The sequence below is a fragment of the Camelus bactrianus genome, chromosome 1, assembly GCF_048773025.1.
Source record: "Camelus bactrianus isolate YW-2024 breed Bactrian camel chromosome 1, ASM4877302v1, whole genome shotgun sequence".
Lineage (NCBI taxonomy): Eukaryota > Metazoa > Chordata > Mammalia > Artiodactyla > Camelidae > Camelus > Camelus bactrianus.
This window is the reverse complement of record NC_133539.1, coordinates 82,875,798-82,895,480: the sequence shown is the minus strand read 5'-3', so window position 1 is coordinate 82,895,480 and position 19,683 is coordinate 82,875,798. Positions and strand designations below refer to the sequence as shown.

The 19,683-nt window shown below is 37.1% G+C and overlaps 1 protein-coding gene across 7 annotated transcripts in view; it reads right to left on the bottom strand.

The window, feature by feature from the left end:
• Positions 1-19,683, bottom strand: part of MECOM (MDS1 and EVI1 complex locus) — a 528,132-nt gene that overhangs the window by 267,050 nt on the left and 241,399 nt on the right. For all 7 annotated transcript variants that reach the window (XM_074368128.1, XM_074368088.1, XM_074368105.1 and 4 more), the window contains exon 2: positions 5,072-5,409. In XM_074368128.1, the coding sequence (XP_074224229.1) occupies positions 5,072-5,409 (338 nt within the window). The remainder of the gene's footprint in view (positions 1-5,071; positions 5,410-19,683) is intronic.

Sequence of the window (19,683 nt, the reverse complement as noted above, 5' to 3'; positions counted from 1 at the left end):
CTATTTCTTCCCATCTATTTAACAGAACATAAGAGAAATTTGCTGTCCACTCATGTCATTATTTTTCTAAGTCTGAATATGTGTATGCTAGAGGGGAGAAAAAGAAAAGCCAAGTTCATACCTGGTATTTTACCCAATCAAAGTAACCTGGAGCAATTCTGGGTGAGATGGATACAACAGAGAGTTTGGCACCTGATAGGTGCACTATCAACTGACCTATGTTCACTTGCAGAGTTTTATGATGGCCAATGACAGTGAACATAGGCAAAGAAAATGTGCTAAAGGACAATATTCTGAAGAAACAGAACTTCACCTTCCTTCTCCAATCACCCATTTCAGACTATTAAAAAAATATGCCACCCAAATTAACTCTTTGGCTTAAAAATAAATTTATGAATCCCTCCTGAATCGTTGTTCTAATTGTTAGTTAGGAAACAATCAGTGCTTCCTTTTCAAATAAACCCAGAGGCACATAATTAGACCATTCTGAAGATAACTGAACTTGCAGGAAAGAAAAGTGGGAGAAAGAGCATCATTTATAAAAATCAGTAAGTAAAATATACATTGGCCTTCACGCTACCTAATGACCCTAGGCTAGAGCTGTATTTCAGCCAAGCTTTTCTTGTTGCTTTCCACCTGTTAAGCTCTTCTCCCAGGTGGAAGTTTCTTTAGTAGACTTCTAACACACAATGTCACATTTTACCTTCACAGCAACCCTAATTGGATAGGTATAATTATTACCACCATATTACATATAAATAAACGGAGGGTCAGTGAATTTAGTGACTTCTCCCAAATTATTCAACTAGCACACGGAACCCTGAGGAGGATCCAAGCCCGGGAAGTCTCCCTCCAGAAGCCGGTTCCCTCCTGCTCTGCCATGCAGGTCCTATGTCATCACATAATGGTCATCCTTAGAAGGAAACATATGAGAAAACCTCATCTTGAACCAGCAGAACTTTTAAAGTTATTCTTTGTTCAATCCGTAACTCTAAATTTCTAAACCTAAGAAAAAATGTTCAATCATTGATTACTTTCAGGTCCTAGAGACAATCAAGCACTCCCCAGTCTTTGAACATCTTTCTGTTTGAGACAAGTCATATGCCTATGCAAGGTGGAAATCACTGCCAAACTCTAATATTATTTCTAAAGTTTTTCTTTATCAAATCAATACTGGTTTGAGAGAAATCATACAAATGATGTTTTTGATGTCCATGGCTTAATTTTACCTAACTGTATATTCTGATCTGTAAACCATATTTTAAAAAATATCTTATTTCTCTAAAATACAAGCTTAAATTACTTTTCAAAAGTGCCCTGTTTGAGAGATATATTCAACTTTTAAAAAATTATTTAAATAGGATTCATAAAAGTGGGGCCTAATTACAATACTATCTTTGATCTTTCTCTTTTAAAAACTTTCTTTGGAGAGACTCCCATATCTCTTTACTTAATTATAAGTATATAACAACTAACAATGTGTGGCAATTATTATCAGCCCATTGGTCAAATAAAAATGCTAGAAGCAATTGACTTTGAGTAGTTCCCCTAGAATCGCACAGAGTTAAGACTTCATTCCATATTCTAAAATCCAGATTCTAGCTTTTTCCATGGACCTATCTCAGCCTTCAGTCCTTGCCATCTCTTTCAGAGTAACATAATCCTATATCCATTCATTCTTCCTTCCATTTATTCTTTCACTCATTCCATTATTGAACAATTATTTGTTAAATATCTGTGTAATGGACTGAATGTTTGAGTGACCACCAAATCTATATGTTGAAGATCTAACTTCTAATGTGACTATATTTGGAGACAGGGCCTTTAGGAGGTAAATAAGGTTCAATGGAGGTCATAAGGGTGCGGTCCTGATCCAATAAGATTAGTGTTCTTATAAGAAGGAAGGACACCAGAGAGCGCTCGCCTCCTCTCACCTTTCTCAATGCTTGTGTGTACATACATGTGCACACGCCTAGGAATGGCCATGTGAAGACATATCAAGGAGGCAGCATCTGCACACCAGGAGAAAAGTTCTTGCCAGAAACAAAATCAGCTGAAACTTTGCTCTCACACCTCTAGCCTCCAGAATTGTGAGCAAATAAATTTCTGTTGTTTAAGCCACCCAGTCTACAGCTTATTGTTACAGCAGCCTGAGCTGACTAATCCAGTCTGAGTATTTCAGGTAAAGTTGTTAGCATTAGATGACACCACAGACACCACAGATAGAACCCAAGCAAGATACTGTACTTACAGGCTACAGCTAATGCCAGCTCTCCTGGAAATTTGGCTCTACTGGGGAAACTAGACAAATAATTTGGACACTGCACAATGTTTTATGTTCTTTAGTATGAATTTACCTGGTGCTATGGTGGGACAAAATTTAAACAGGACTGAATGGTGACTAGAAAGGTCAGGGATGGTGTCATGGAAGAAGAGAACTTGAGGAGTGAATGGAAATTTGCTAAGGATGGGAAGGAAGAGATTTCCCAGGTAGGGAGACCAGTGTGTGCAGAGAATGGAGGCTTAATAGAATATAGGAACTATAAATCAGAGAGGGTTGCCATGGGAAAAGAGAGTAGAGTCAAAGATGATCTGCTTTTCTAGCTCGAACAACTGGACAGATGGTAATGCAATTTATTATACAGGAAATGCACAAGGAGGGGAGCTTTGGAGGGAGAAAAGAAAAAGGATGGTACAGGAGATAGGAAGGCTTTGTTCAGTTATTGATAGCCTGGGTTTCTGTCAAGGAAACTTTTAGCACAGAATCTGATGCATAGTAGGCACTCAAGAATTTGCTGAATCTGGATTTCCCCCGTTCATATTTATTCTCTTTGGCCTAAGAGGCTTCTTTTCCTCATTCAATTCACCATTTTTAAAAATGAAGGAGTATCAAAAAGAGAAGCCATACTAGTTAATCACAACTATTTGTCCAATCAAACAGCAGAGGAATCAGCTACAGTAGAGGGCAAATACGACAGGACAACAATTAAAAAGAGCACATGAGAGTGGGTAAGATGACTTTGTGCAAGGCCTTTGTTATTCATAATTGGATTTTGTATTAACTAGGGTAAGACTAAAAAAAAATCACTAAAGTCAAGAACTGAACTGTTCCTCCATGGAGAACAAGTTTGCCAATATCACACCAAAAAAGCCCTTTCTGTGGCATCTAGAGCAGACAGTCCACACTCTCAAAAGCAAGGGTGACCATTAAAATGCTAAAGAAAATCACTGAATTGACCATCAACTGAATTCTTGAAGAAGAGAGAGGAAATGGGTGATCTTTAGCCGGAGTCATGAACTATTTATAAAGTTATCTTGAACACCAAGCAATACAACTCAGTTTTGACAGAATGAAAAGAATTATTTTACACTTCTCAAGGTAAGCATTTGCCCAGGTATATACTGAAGACATTTCAGTCCAAGGACAAAAAAATTAATTATGTTTAAATTTCCTCTAAATGCAGAACTATCCCTAGGTTCATCCCTGAATCTACAGGTATCCTGTTTAAAGAGGCACAGAACGGCATTTACTAACCCTGTAATTGCAAAATGATTTCATTATTAAGTCTTGGTTTATTCCAAGCCTTCTGGATAATCTTGAGCAGGACTGCACTTGCTGTTTAACTCTAGAGATTTTGCAATAAAAGTTTAATGAGTTACTTATTAGTAGAATGTTTATAGCCATTATTTTAAGGTGAACAATAATGACGTAAAGTTTGTACGCATTTGGTTTAAAACGTATTCAACTCACATATCAGTTAATGCTACAGTGATTTTTTAAAAATTTCTTATCAATAGACACGTCTTGAGGCAATGTAGCTAAACTGCAACTTCACCGGAGTTGTGGCTAAGAATAAAACTAAGGAAGGATTTCTCACTTGTAATTAGGTCAAATCCAGATCTTAACTTTTAGCATTTCAGAATTTGAACAAGGATTATTTTTATTATGACATTTTGAGCAGATTTCATAAGGGGAAGCATATGAAGCAAAGGGACAAAAAGTTGAAATTAAGTCCTGAAGGCACTGCATATTTATTTCTATTTTAAAAGCTAACCAGATATTCTATTAATGATCATAAATATTAAAAGAACATACCAAAATAAATCTAGTTTGTCTGATTTCTGTCTAACTGAAATACTGTGAAACCAAAGGCCAATCACAACTCCAAAAAACACTTTCTTGCCCATATAGAAATTGCCTACAAATTTTTCAGATATAGATCAGATATTCCAGAAATTACGACACTGTGATTTAACCACAAAAGTTTTCAAGTTATAAAAATAAATGGGAAATATATATACTGAATTTATATAAAAATTATAAACTCAAAGAATAACATAATTACCTGTCCTTGTTGAAATAAAATTTGTTTAGATTTTGTAATCAGACCATAACTACTCACTCTTATATACTTCCAGATGGGGTTCTGTGAAAAGAATGGCTGAAACTAGCGACTGATTTTCATATTGTTTTTGTTGCCATCTTTATGTGTGAATTACTCATTAAATCAATTTGACTATAAAGAATCATCACAGGATTCAGCACAGTACACACATTCTGGAAACATGTAGAATCAAAGCAGGATTATCACAAGAGGGGCAAAATATATCAGAGGAACACAGAGCAAAATAAACATGTAGAATGAAAGTAAAACCAAATTAACTCAAAGCCACAAAAGGGAGAAAACAAATATTTCCTCCAATCTTCCAAGCCCCACCTCCCAAAAAAAGAAAACATAAAATACAATAAATGTCATAGGATGACTTTTGTTTGCTTGTGCCACATACTGTACAGACAGTCGTATTAATTAAAAAACTGTATTTGTTTCCTTTGTATGTTTTCAACTTGATACTACTCTGACTCATCAGTTGAGTTCCTTTCTCTCCTGCCACACTTTTAAGCAATACTTTGTTTCTACCAAGCCGTGAAATTATGAGAGAGATTCACCCTTAAAAATCTATCTGAAGACATTTTGCAACAAATGGATTTGCTTATCTCATGGACATTTTAAAAAGTAATCTCTTCATTACACATCATAATATATAAAAATATATTAAAATATATTCTTACCTCCCATCCATAACTGGGGTCTTTCAGGTTTGACCTCTGCTCTCCCACATAAGGCCCAAACTTTTCACCTGCTTCAATTTTCCTTTTGGTCCATATTCCTAGTCCTGCTCCAGGCATATTTGACTCTCGAAGCTCAAACTCCGCGGGAATGGGGATATCATCAGGGATGTAGATGGGGGCTTTGTAAGGAGAGCCCTCCTTTGGAGTGAATGCTTCGCTGGACGTGGCTGGAGAGCATGGCTCTTGAATACTGAGGGAAAGAGTGCTGGCTACTCCATCTGCATCTGGCATTTCTTCCAAAGGAACTTCAGGGTAGCTGCCATATACACACTCATTACCTGTGAATAAAGAATAACTTCATAAATTCCTGCTGATCTGGAAGAGACAGAATTCCTATCTCAATATTCACCTCATAATGTTGTTGTTCTTTAAAGACAAAATAGGGAAGACCATTGTTAAAATAGGCCTGCATTAAAATCTCTCTTATTCACAGATGAAGGAGTGGGGAGGGATTATTGCCTCTTTGATTTATCTGTGGTGAATCCATAAATCAAATGAGCTCTCTTTAACTGTCAGTACTCTCACAGGTCAGCTCAGTCTATTATCCAGCTGGGAAACAATCAGTAACTTAATTATTATTATGAATAAAGTAGAGATAAGAAGTAAACATACGTGTGCCTACAACCCTGCAAACCATGCCAAACAGGGAATTGATAGCATTATACAATGTCTTGCAAAGTTATATCATACAAAGGTCTCTTGGACTACATTGTAGGAGAGTCAGAGAGTCATCAAAGATTCCAAAGGCTGCCATGCGCAACAAGGCTTAAATTCATATGGTAGGGTTATATCGGAATATTAATTTATGTTTGTTCTTTCTCTGTTTTCCCTTTCCCATTTCAAACACATCACCAAGCCCCTGGTATTTCCTCGCCTCAGTAACTTATGCAGAACAGAGAGTTAAATTTACATGATGCTAGTGATTCCTCTGGGCATTTGTAAAAGCTAAAGTCATTGAAGAAATCAAGTAAATTTTTTCCAGAGGAGAAAAAGAGAAGATGTTGTCTTGGGGTGCACCAAAAAGTATGTTTCTTCCAGATTGAAAAATTTTAGTGATCAGAGGGCCTCTGCATGGAGCAGTGCCCTGAGGGAGGTGGCAAGACCTTTAAGGGAAGGGCAGGGTAGAATAAGTAGAAGTCCAGACGCTGGCACTCTAAGGGCTCCCCAGAGCAGCACAGCTCCCACACCTGAAGTAAATGACCACACTATATCAGCCTTAAGATCTTTATAAAATTTGGGGGTGGGAAGATGCATAACAAAAAATAACTGAGCTTGAATTTCCCACCAGTTGAAGGGGATTTTAATTATCTTAAAGCAAATAAATATATGTTTTCATTGGGATCACAGACTGAGAGTCATACCTAATTTGTTCAGTTTACAGACCTTCAAGTGGGGGAACTAAGAAAAATGGGTTAAAATTTCAAGAAGACAAATTTCAATCAGAACCATCCAAATGTAGATGAGTTACTTTAAGTTCCCCAGCATAGGGGCTCTTATATAGCCTAGATAGCCATGAATTAAGAGGAATCATAGCTTCAAGTTGATAACCAGACTAGATGACCTTTAAGATCCCACCAACCTTGCAGTTCTATGGATTATTAAAATCTTCCAAGATTGTTTATTGGGCTAGAAGGTAAAAAACCCGAGTTCTACCCCCAGTTCCTTCTCTGATTCATTATGGAAATTAATTAACTACTGCACCTACTAACAAACGTCCATCAAGTATGATTCTTCTCAAAATTTTGTGAAATGCAAAGTGATTCTACACGCAAAAGTATCTTTCTAATGAAGAGCTTGGTTCTTGATTCAAACAATGAAATAATGCCATTTAAACCAAGCATAGAACCAAACTCCAGGACTCAGCCTTATTCCTATGAGACATCTGATCTCAACATAAAAAGCTCATTATAATTCAAGTTCAGCATATCCAAAATCTTGCACACTATCATCCACCCTCAAATTGAGTCCCTTGCCCACTTCCCCATTTCCATTAAAAGTATTTTCCCCTAGTTACCCCATGTACAAGGTTCTAAAATAACATTGGCATTTTCTCTCCTTCATCCTCAATATATTCAGTTATTAAATGCTGTCCCTTCTTCTTGAAAGATTTTTACCTTCATCCCATTCTTTTAGACCATATTTTCCTTTCTGAATTTTCTAACAGTCCTTTAAATGGGTCTCCAGACTTCCACCCTCTCTCCAGTATCCCTCTACACTGAGCCTGTAAAATGCTGCTGAGTTTATCTTCCTAGCATATCAACTTTCCTGTGCAAGAGCCTCCAACAATTCCCAGCATCCACAAGTAAAATCTAAGTTCTTGGGCTTGGAATAAAAATCGCTCCCATTTGAAAACCATTTTCCCTTTCTCGCTTATTCTCAGCATGCCTCAGTAGGAGCCCCCAGGTCAGAATAAGCTTATCTCTGTCTTCTGAGCTCAGTGAGCATTTCCTCTGTAGTTCTTCCTGCCCAGTTATCCTCTCTCTGCCCCTTTGCCCATCCAACTTCAGGTCATTCTCCATGTCATCTCGTAATTTATCTCTTCGTCATCCCATTTAACATAAGTATCCCCTTTCTTTGAATTTTTACATAATTTCCTCCCTCACTCTAATAATCAAATAATGCTGCACATTGCTACTTAGAGTTTTCTATGAATGATTCTTTTATTTCAAACTAGGAAATAGTCCTTTGACTCAGAATTCACACTTCTCAGAAATTCTCCAAATGATCTGCATAAAGGGGCTTAATAAATATTTGTTAAATACATAATTCACCTAACATATAATTTTACTGAACTATTAAATCAAACCAATATTTTTCTACCAAATATAGGAAATTATTTTGATCCTGAAAAGCACCTTTAAACCCATAGAAATGGAACACTACAGGTTACAAACTTTTCTCCAAACCCAATATCAAAAGAAACAATTTTAATAATGTCCCAAAGAAATACTACTAGAGAAGTATACTTTAGGGTCCAAACACCCTTAATAAAATCTATCTAATTTTATCCTTCAGGAAGATTTTACACTTCAACCTGAGAGCCAAAAGTTCACTGGCACTCTCGATACAGCTAAAAACATATAAAGACATCTCTCTAGGATTGTAACATTTAACTACTGCAAATGTAGAGTTACTTTACAGGTTCTTAAAGGGATTTATCACCCATTGTAAAGATTTTGGTTTTTTTGAAAAGTGCTAAAAATTGGAAGACACTGTATAATCTATAGACTTACCCATTTAAGCAGCAGAGAACAAAAATGCATACAAATGAATAGAACCATTTCCTCCAGTAATTGTCCATTAAAGGTCAGTAAAATTTCCCCTATTTCCTCAAAGAGTTAAATTAGTCATACTGTCAGTTCCATCAAAGTGATCTCAAATCTTAAAAAAGGATAGAGACAAACCCATCTGGGCCCTCCCACTGGCATAGCTGACCCCATGACCTTTGAGTTACACACAAGCTTTCCCAATGCATAATTTTTAAGTGAGTGCGTTTGGATTTCAGTTCCTGTGGAGACAAAATACACATGTGTGCCCAGGCTGCTGCACAGAAGAATTTGAATTTAAAACCCGAATGCAGTTCTGCTTACAATGGCAAAAAATTCCAATTAAACCTAAAGAACAACTTCTACTGGTCAAGCAAGTCCACCAGAAAGACTCGCAGTCCTATTCATCTACATGCAGCCAGTAAATGTATATTCAACCTCAGGCAATTTGTTTTCAAGCCACTTTTAATCTAGTATCACCTGAATTAAACATAAAAAGGGCTGTGGTGACAAAAAATGGAAATATAAAACTGCTGAGTTTTACATATCAAGACAGGCAACAACATTTCAATGTAATCTAGCGTTATGAAATTTTCAACAGCAAATGCAGTTTATCACACTGCATTGAATATTTGCATAAACCAAAGTAAACTCATGCCCCCATGTACATTATTCAAGAACTATCCAAAAAGCTGCTAAAACATTTCATCTAAATGACAAACTGCCTCAATTATCATATCTCCATTAAATCTCTGTTATTGGGGAAAAATTGTCTGATCTTTTTCTTGAGCAATAACTATAGTTAATTAAAGCATTGCTCAGCTATCATACTGACAGATTGGGCACATTTACAATGGGTAAGTATCAGGTAAGAAGTGCTATATACATCAGTGCTCCCATAAAGATAAATAGCCCTTGTAACCCCTTGGAGTGGAGCTGCCTGCTACTGGAATTTGCTTCATGCATCCTTTAGGTGTGTCAGTAACTGAATGGGGACAGAAAGACAAGCTTATTGTCAGATTTGAGGCAAATGACGTGGGAAATACTCTTGGAAATCAACTGCTGCAACTCAACTTTTAAGCGTTCTAATATCCCCGGAGACCAAGCAAGAGGCCACACTTGTGCCAGACTGTACTTATTTCTATGACTCTTTGAATAACTAATGTAAGGCTTCCACTTGAGGAGAGTTGCATTTTGAAAACATACCAGAATCTGCAAAGAGGAAATTGCAAAATAATACTGATAATAATAACTTCCACAGATGTATCTATACTTTCTCACAATCCAGCGAGAAAACTATGATGAGAATAATTCTCCATTTTGCAAAGGTGTAACCTGATACTCAGGGATGCTAACCGGTATATCCAAAGTCAGCTGAGACCAGAACCCAGGTGTTCAAATCTGGTCTTCCCTTTAACTCTTGGGCAACTTGCTTTCTTTTTTTTCTTTAAAGATATGCTTTAGAGTTTGTTGGGTTTTTCCCAAATTGTGGTCCTACTACATGAACAGTTTTGTTTTTTCACCTTATACCTTATTATGAACACTTCCTGATGTTTTTAAAAATACTAAACTATATTTACTTACTGCAGAGTACTCTGTAATATAAATCCACAATAAAGTGAACTATTTCTATAGTATTTATTTATGTTGCTTCTAATTTTCTGATACCATAAATACCACTGAAATGAACATTCTTTCATATAAATATTTATGTTCATCCACTTTAATTTCCTTAGCTTAGATGCCTGTAAGAGTATTACGTGAGTATTGACAGATTAGTTCTCAGGGGTATATACCATTTTATACCCCTAGCAACATACTGATATTTATTATTGTGTCTTGTTTTTAAAATTTATTAATACAATGGAATATATACAATATATATCTATTGTTGTTTTAATTCACACTCAGTGATTCCTAAGACTAAATATTTTTCTTTGTCATTCCTATTTCTTCTTTTACAAATTATTCATTATTTTTGTCCAGTTTTAACTGGGCTTTTACTGGTCTGTCTTATTAATGATAAAGAAATGGGCCCTTTGATATAGTTTTTGCTACTTTCCCCGGTAGATCATTTATCATTTGTTTTTTTAATGGGGTTTTTGTTGTATAAAATTTTTAAATTGTATGAAATGAAATCTATTTTTCCTTTGTGATTTTTACATTTTTCTTATAAAGTCCTTACCCATCCTAAGGAAAAAAAAAAAAAAAGATTGTCTTGTATTTTCTTTGAGTTTCATAGTTGCTTTTCTACCAGTCATGGATTACCAATGATTTACTGCTGAGTGAAAAGCAGAGAAAAATGATTGCATTTATTTGAGCTCCTGTGAACGGCAGGCTAGGAAAAAAAAAAAAAAAAAAACGCCATTTCACTCATAATTCTTTGGTTCTTATTTGCAAGACTGGCCTAAAACACCTTCTCTTTTTGTGAGTTTTATATAACTCACCATTTGTTTCACTTGGCCTCTCTGCCTAGTTTAACTGCAAATCTTCCAGGCAGATGCCATTCAAAATCCTAAGTTTCACCATTAATAGCATTCAGTACCCGTCATAATACTTATCACTCAGCATAATCATTGGTGATATTAACATAAATAATTTTCCTCTCTACTCTTCACATGAGTTCATTGATAGAAAATGTTTAGCAGCTAAATAGATTTTAATATTAACATTAAAAGCATATATACATAGTTTGACTATAAAGTAAGACATTAAACAAGAAATCATAGACATTTCCATAGACATTAAATAAGAAATCAGTTCCACAGATTCAGCTGTACACATATATGCATACAATAGCCACACCAGTGTGCATCTGTAGTGTGTATGCACACACGCGTGTGTAATAGCTCACTAATCTTAAAAATAGGCTGAGACAGAAACATGGTTTGAAATCTCAGGCAGACTGGTTGAGATCATAACTACATGAAACAACTGCCAGGAGGAGCCCAGCGAGGGAATTGAACAGATTAGGTAACTCAGAAATTTAGACATTTCCCCCCATTATGTTCCTCATTGCAGTTTTGTAATAAAAACATGAGCAAACTTCAAAGGAAGCTCTGTAGTAAAGGTTAATTGCTACTAAAGAAGAGGGTGGGCCCAAGCACCAGTACTCTGTGCCCAACTTGTGAGCAGACAGGAAGGATTACACGTGGCTAAGAGCTGCGGATGCGTGCCCAGGTCCGCGAGGAGAGGCGGCGCTGCCAAACCTCAGAGCCCCACCAGGGACCTCCTGGTAGGACGTGAGCACATGAACACGAGGCCATGAGTCGGTGCCTGCTAACAGCGGGGCGGGGGAGGGAGGGGGAAGACATCAATTTCCTTCCAAAATTCCAAACGGACGTGCTCTTCTTCCCTTGTTAGGACAATTCCAGAGCGGTTACTGCAGCCTGTTTGGTGAGAAAGCAGAAGACCTCAGGAGCCAGCTCTTCTGCAACCAGCAACACAATGTATAAACGCGCGCCGGGCTTGGGGAAAGGGTGGAGCCCAAGTAATGCCAGATGCACAAACAGAACAAAGAAGGAGGCTATGAACTGGCCAGCAGAATATTCTGTGAGAATGGCCCCAAGATCATGAAATTTAAGATCCCAATGAAAGGAAGAAGGGAAACTAGTAAAAGTAAGGAAAATGAATTTCCAGAAAACTGACATGAGCTAGCTTTGAAGGACCGTCGTCAGGGTCCAGAGGTACAGGCTGAGAAAATAGAGACATCTGATAGGATGGAGGCTGCTGATGGACGTGGTCTTCAGAATGTGCTGCCTCCGGAGTGGGGTGAGAAGAAAATAGACCTCCACAGAATCTGTTGACACCAGAGTGCATTTATAAATCCACGTCTCTGGAGACCATTGTTTTTGTGAAGTAATGTATCAACATGGCTTGGCACATGGAATTTTTTTAAATGAACTTCTAAGCTTCCTCGCACCTCTAGTATTTGCTGCTTCCTTGTACCAGCATATTCCACTTCTTCCTTATGCACTCCCCCCACCCCCAGTGTTTCCTAAAAGTACTTTATTTATGGGCTGTCAAAAAGACCCCAAAAGAATGGAAGTGTTGAGAGACAAGTGAGGAAGATGGCAAAAAGTACCATATGAGTTGAAAGTCAAGGACCAAATCAATGGGCAAGCATTTCTCTTTCTCACAGGACTGCGGCATACCTCTTGCTGGTTCTGGGGATTTTTAATCTGGTTAAGAGTTTCTCCACTCTCCTTAGAATTTCACAGACATTTCAGTGAACAAGTATGGTTTGTGAATTAAACTAGGAGCTTCTGAGCCCTTATGAACTGGGTTTGGCCGCTTCCAAAAGTTCCTTGTCAGAAATGGAACTAAGCTTTTTAAGAAGGATTATGGAAAGAAATTATTAGAAAACTCATAGTAGAGGTACCAGTGAAGCCCTTTGGTGTCTATTTACAGAACCTAAAACAGCTAAAATAAAGACATTAAAGCTCTGTGAATACTACTCCAAGGAAAAACACGACCTGGTTAATGTTTGGCTTATTCTGTTGTTAAGGGAGACGTGATCACCAATACCCACTGGAATGACCAGGTAAGAACAGACTTATCACATATCAGATAGTGTTTCTTTTCCATTATAACTATGTGCCTTGACTCTCTTCTAGCAAGACAAATTTTTAAGAGACTTTCGGCAACCTTTGACCTGATGGCTTTTCTCATAAGCTTTTTATATCCCCAAAGTGATTTTCCTTCAGATTCGTTTAGAGTAAAGCAGAAATGCCTTGAAATTATGTCGGAGCAGACTGGGTGGTTACTCCTCAGGCAGTCTGAAATGACCAGAGTACAGCCTTTCAGTATTCAAGCCATATCTACAGTAATTATTTGCCAGCGTATCTAAAAGAAGGCAGGCATTTCCTGTTGCACACAAATGGGACACTCTTATCTAAATTACTGTTTAAACAGGTATTTAAGAAAAGACTATCACAGGCAGGAATTTACTGATGACGGAACACATTAGTTTAGGGCTGGACACATTAGCTGAGGACTAACCATTGTCAGGAAAGGAAGCATATCAGCATCAGGAAGGTATAGGGAATATTTTATAACTCCCATATGGATCAAGTAGGGGGATTGTAAACTACACCATTGGCACTCAGGAAAAGCAGGAGTGGCACCAGCCCTGACATGGAAGTCTGAACTCAGCAACATGTCTCCGATACCCAGAGTGACCTTTGGGAGTCAGAGCCTGAGAGTTGCAGTTTGAAGGGGTCTCTGTTTCAATATCCCTAAAATAAGCACATTGGACAAGTTAAGCCTCAGGTCCATTCCACCCAAGCAATCTCAGTTCTACATAATGAGAACCAAAGGATGGTCCAAGTTTGGCGTACCCGAAGCTTATAAAATGTATTTCCTGGAAAGACACTGTGAGAATTGGTTTGGTCTCTCCCAACATGTAACCTAGGAGAGACTGTACTCTGGCTGCCTAACTTGGTTCTAACCAGTGAAACTGGAATTTATTCCCAGTAGAGGCTTATAAAACTGGGCTGTTATTCTCACATTAAGTAGACTGCCCTCTGGTGAGGACTGTGGTTTACATGTGGGCAGAATGTGTGGTTTACTACCTCTAATTTGTTTATGTTGTTGATGGTGGTTTCAGAAGAAAGCTGCAGCCCTTCACATGCTAAAGAGTGACCTGATTTGCTTCCTTTAAGAAAAAAAGTGTTTAAAGGGGGGGAGGGGGAGCATGAGGGTGCATTAATGTGCTCTTGCTAATGGAGGAGCCACTGGGGTCCCTTTGACCACAGCTCTGCTTCATCCAGCTCTGCATGTGAAATGAGAGCCCCAACTTGTTTATTATAATTACCTAAGTGTGGCTTGGTGGCTTTTGGCAGATCTCCTTCTTGCCTCCAAAAGAGAGACCAAAACTCAGGAGCTACAAGTTAAAGGAAGGCGGGGCGGTGGCGGGGGGGCAGGGGGATATTTTGTAGCAAGGAGACTGAATTCTAATCTAAACTGGGTAAAAATATTCAAAACAACCCCAAAAGATGAAGATCAAAAAGTAAATGAGATTGCCTTCCACTTTCTACCATTTAATAAACAAAGACAGGTATGCAGGAGAACTGAATAAACAGGGTAAATGTAAGTTCAAATTCATTCTCACAGCAGACTTGATGCAGACCCTTCCTCTTGCTACCAAACAGAAGAGCTTTCTTATAGCCAGGAGTCCTACATAAAGAAAAGAAAATAATTATGCATGTCTGGCAGAAGAGGGAGTTGTAGCAATGGCTTGCCGATAAAAAGGAATGTGAACGAGCAATAGAACTCTAACCTAACCATACCTCTTAGTTTAATATGGAGCAGAGAGTGCCCAAAAGAAGGAAATTTTGTCAGTGTCAAATTAGGTTTTATTTGAAAATGAACAATGGTCCTTTTTCTTACAAGCCTTGGTGACAAAGACAACAATGATTTCTGCTCTTAAAGCAATTCTGTGGGGAAAGTTCCTTGATTTGGCTGATTTCAGCTTGGGCTCTGGCCCTATGGCAAATACAGTATCTTCAGTGTAAAAGAAGTTAAGATGGTTCCAAGGAGTGCAATTTTCTGCCCCCATTTCCAGCTCTAAAGGCCCCCATATTGAGTTTCCCAACACTACATCATATTAAACATAAAGTCATTCAGAACCATGGGGATGGATGGAATGTCATTGAAAAACATCAAGGAAGGGTTTTTTTTTTTAATTTGAGAAAACATTATACACTTTGATAAAAAAGGTTTTCAGAAAAATATGAACAGATGTGCCATGCATATGTGTATACATATACTAAATAGCACTTATGGTTTGAGAGGGGGTAGTTTCAACATTGCTAAGTGGTAACACAAGCTAGGTATTTAAGGGAATGATATAATATGACAACTTCATAGACTACCAAACTATGTATGGTCTCTGGAAATTGTCATTATCAACATGTACAATAACTAGTAGCATTAGGTGGTCTGTATAGTATCCTTCATGTCTAATTGAGTCACACAGCCTAAGACACTTGATGGGCACCAGGCACTGCCTCCTAATGAGAACTGACTTTTAAAGAAAGGCATTCAGGACCTCTTCTATATAAATTACTATCGTTTGTGGCAAGAGAGGATTATAAATGTTTGCTGGCAAAAACTAAATTTATTTACAAACTGGGTCTAATTTATTTATGGCTCCAGTACAATCAGCTTTTGTCGAAATATTTATGTTATCTGTACTTCTGCCTTACTAAACTCTACCACAATCATAAACACTGTTGAAAAATTATTTGCAGTTAGCAGGATTTAAACTACCCATTATATCACCAGCTAGTGCCAGTAAACTTTTGCGCTGGTTGATATAGTTTCCTCTGTGGAATAAATATACATTTGACTTTCAAAATCTTTGGTGGGCTCCAGACTAGGAAAGTGAAGGATTAAACAGATATCCCAGACTTTACCAGTTTTGTGTGAATGTTTCAAATACATATTCCAATTGAAATTTTGTGGGTAGATAGACTACAATAGTACCAGATTTAAATTTTTTTCTAGCATTAAAAAAGGAATTAGATGATTGGAGTGTTGTGGTGATCGTCTTTGCCCAAGATGCTACTTTTCAGACGATTCATTTACCCATTCCAAAACATTGACTTGGCACTGTCTTGTACCTGGAAGTGTGAGAGTTGCTATGGCTAGGTATAGACTTGAATAAGGTCAAATTTCTGACCTCAAGAGGCTTAGAATTTAATAGTGAATACAGAGATGGTAACAGGTATATGATAATGCAATAAAATAAGATCTCAGATGAGGTTAGGAAGAATGATGATTATGAAGAGTTGCATATAAGTAACTGCAGTTGGGTATGCCAGTCTTAGAGAAGTAGGTGAAATGGGTGAAGGGAGTCAAAAGGCACAGACTCTCAGTTATAAAATAAGTTAAGTCATGGCAATATAATGTACAGTATGGTGACTATAGTAAAGAATACTCTATTGCATATTTGAAAGTTACTAGGAGAGTAAATCATAAAAGTTCTCATTACAAAAAAGATTATAATTATGTATGATGACAATATTAGCTAGACTTACTGTGGTGACCATTCTGAAAATATACAAATATCAAATTAGTATACCTGAAATTAACTTACTGTTATATGTCATGTATACCTCAATTTAAAAATGGGAAAAAAGGATAAAACTCTTATTTCAGTTCTTGGTGGAAATGCAGTTGTCATTCACATTTATTTCTGAGTATCACCAGGTTCTTCACAGTAACATAAGGATCAAAATAGGGATGATTTACTCTCACCGCTTCTAAATAACTCATAAAATGATGAAACCAACAGGTTCTAAAACAGCATTGCCCACATTTCCATTACAAAATAAGCCAAGAGAAAACCATGGAGAAGTGGATGGTTTCCCTGTCATGTAACTAGTAAAAATGTATTTCTGCTTGGTCTGCTTCACTGAATAAAAGCTCTACTGTGAACCAGGTGGGACTGCTGTGATGCCAATGAAACTCCCACCAGCCTATAAATGGCCCAAACCACAACATTTATCATCCAGTTTGAATTGAAATTTGTGCCAAACAGACCAGAGATAGTTCTGGTTGACCTCAGAACAGTGCTGTATTCAGAGTAGAGACTGGCCAGATCACTCTGGAGCCTCCAATCTAAAGCAAGAGTTGTCAGAGAAAATGGTGGTGCCACCATTTTCTGGTGTCCCACACTACTCAACAGATAACAGTCCTTTCCCAAATAATACCCACATATACCTATGATAATCAAAGAAACTTAACCAAAAGCAAAAGTAGCAAACTAAATTTTGGGAGCTATATTTATGTGGTAAAAGAAAAAAATCTCAAAAAAGAATCTATTTATCAAAGTGCTTCATAAAAAAAGGAACGCCAACATTTGTAACTTCATGTTTTTTAGTACATACATCAAATAATGTGCTGCCTATTTATATCAACATTATATAAAACAACTCCTCCTTAGATCCGGGTATTATTCTCCAGAATTAGCAAAATCTCACTGATTCTGTTTTATGCTTTTGCTGAACATTTAATGGATTGATTTCAATAAATCTTCTTTAAAAAACTGATTTTAATACATTATAGGTATTAAATATAACTGTCAGTAGTTGAGTTATTAAATACAGTTAAGTTAAATAAAATCTTTTAGCATCATAATGCTTAATTGGTGAAATAAGTGATTGAAATATCCACTTTTCATAGCATTGCAGAATCTTAGAGCTAAAGAAACCAGGAAGGTATCAGTTTACTCTTCTAAACATCTAAGATGCTTGCTGATTCAGATATATTGTGGATCAATCCATGTAAACCTACATAAACTATGACTGCCTGAGAGGAAAAATTGGAAATGTTATAATTCTATCAAAAGTATACGATGTTAAGAAAGTCCACTGGGGGCAGGAGAGAAGCATATAAAATAATTACACAATAAGTTAACAAGCCTTGTGTTGTTTTCATTTTTGTCGTTTTTGTTGCTCTTGTTGCTGTCTTACTATATCTACCTCACTCAACTTTTTAATACTCATCACCACTATTAAATCTTAGCAACTATGATCCAATATATGCCACAAACCGTTAATCATTTAGTCAACAAGATGTCTATGTGCAAAGCACCATGGGGAGGTCACAAAAAAGACTAAAGTGAAATCGCTGATTTCAAAGGATTTACAAACTAGTCAGGGAGATAAGACAAATGCCCAGGATGAATGAACTTTTATACTATAAAGCTGCACTGAATAGAGTCAAGTGAATGGTACAGAAAACAAGAACTACAATAATCAACACTAAAAGCGATTTTCCTGTTTTTTAAGAGAAAACTGAAGTGGAAGATGGCTAAAAATTCTATCTGTGATGAAGTCAGATAATCAAGAGGATTGTGAAACAAAAGGTTATAGACTGCGGCTGAGCCTTGGAAAGGTAATGACTTTTAATTGGATTGAGTTTATCATATTTGCAGAGGTACAGCAGACACAGAAGAAAGGATTAGAGTGATTTCCACTTTCCATTATTTGGCATAATGAGAAAACAGAGGGTGGTCCACATCTCTCGTACATATTATGAGCCATAGAAGATGCTTAATATGTCAGCTTTGGGTAGCACTGAGCTCTCCTAAATAAACACATTTATTTGGACATAGTTAAGTCAAAATAAGTCACCTGGAAAAAAAGGTACAGGTCATTAATTTGCATAGTGCAAAGGATTTATGAATTTTTAAATTAACACTCCTAAATCTCCACACCATTTCAAACAGTAGAGTATATCTGCATTTTTCTTCAAAGTTTAGCCAGCTTAAAAGGGTCAAATGAAAATACTTGGCTAAAAAAAAAAAAAAAAAAAGCTGAGCAGACTCTTTCTTCCAGGTAGAAAAGAACTGCATTATAAATTCTTCCCAAACCCAGCATTATTTACATCAAGTCAGAACACATATAAAAAAGGAACAAACAATAACTTTGTGTAAATATGTGGCAAGTCATAAGAGGACCAAGCAACTGGCACACCCCAAATTCTGGTGAGCCGAAGTAGGAAAGGTTATTAAAGCACACCTCCACCAGGATTCTTCTGGACTATAAGGTGATGAGGGCAGGGAGCATGGGCCTAATTTACTGTGGGAATCCCCTCAGTAAAATGTTCTAGGTCATAATAATAATTTGGTCTGTATTTGATGACTCAAAAATGTCAGACAAAACAAACCAATTGTACTTGAATTAGTGGTAGTACCTTTTTTTCCTTCTCTAAACTGAGAAAGTCTCAGATAAATGTGCAAAAGGCATCACACAAATTGTGCCCTCAGTCTGTTGAAGGATACAGTAAAAATGACCCACTGAAGGAAGAGAAAGTGTATGCTGAATCTACACATGCTTATACACACACACACATGCACACACACACACACACACACACACACACTCCAAATGCTTAAGGTGCTAATAGATGAATTTTAATGGAATCAGTTCAAATTTGTCCCATGTCTTCTTTACATTGCAGCCTCTTCAAATAGATTTGTTATTAAAAGAATGAAAATAGACAAACAAAAAGATTCTGTATGGGTAAACCATATTTCTATCCTTTCCTCAAGATTTTTACTGAGTCCTCCAAGAAGGAACATTGGTAAACCAATATCAAATATTGCCAAGTAATTGATTCTACCAGCTTTTATTGCAGTGTCTGCTATGAACCAGCTGTACTTTGTAGGTTATAGAATGTAGGTTTCCCCAGGGTAGGGACTATATCTGCTTTGCTCACTGATGTATCTGCAGCACCAAGCATAGTGTCTGGCACATAGTAAATGTTCAATAAATA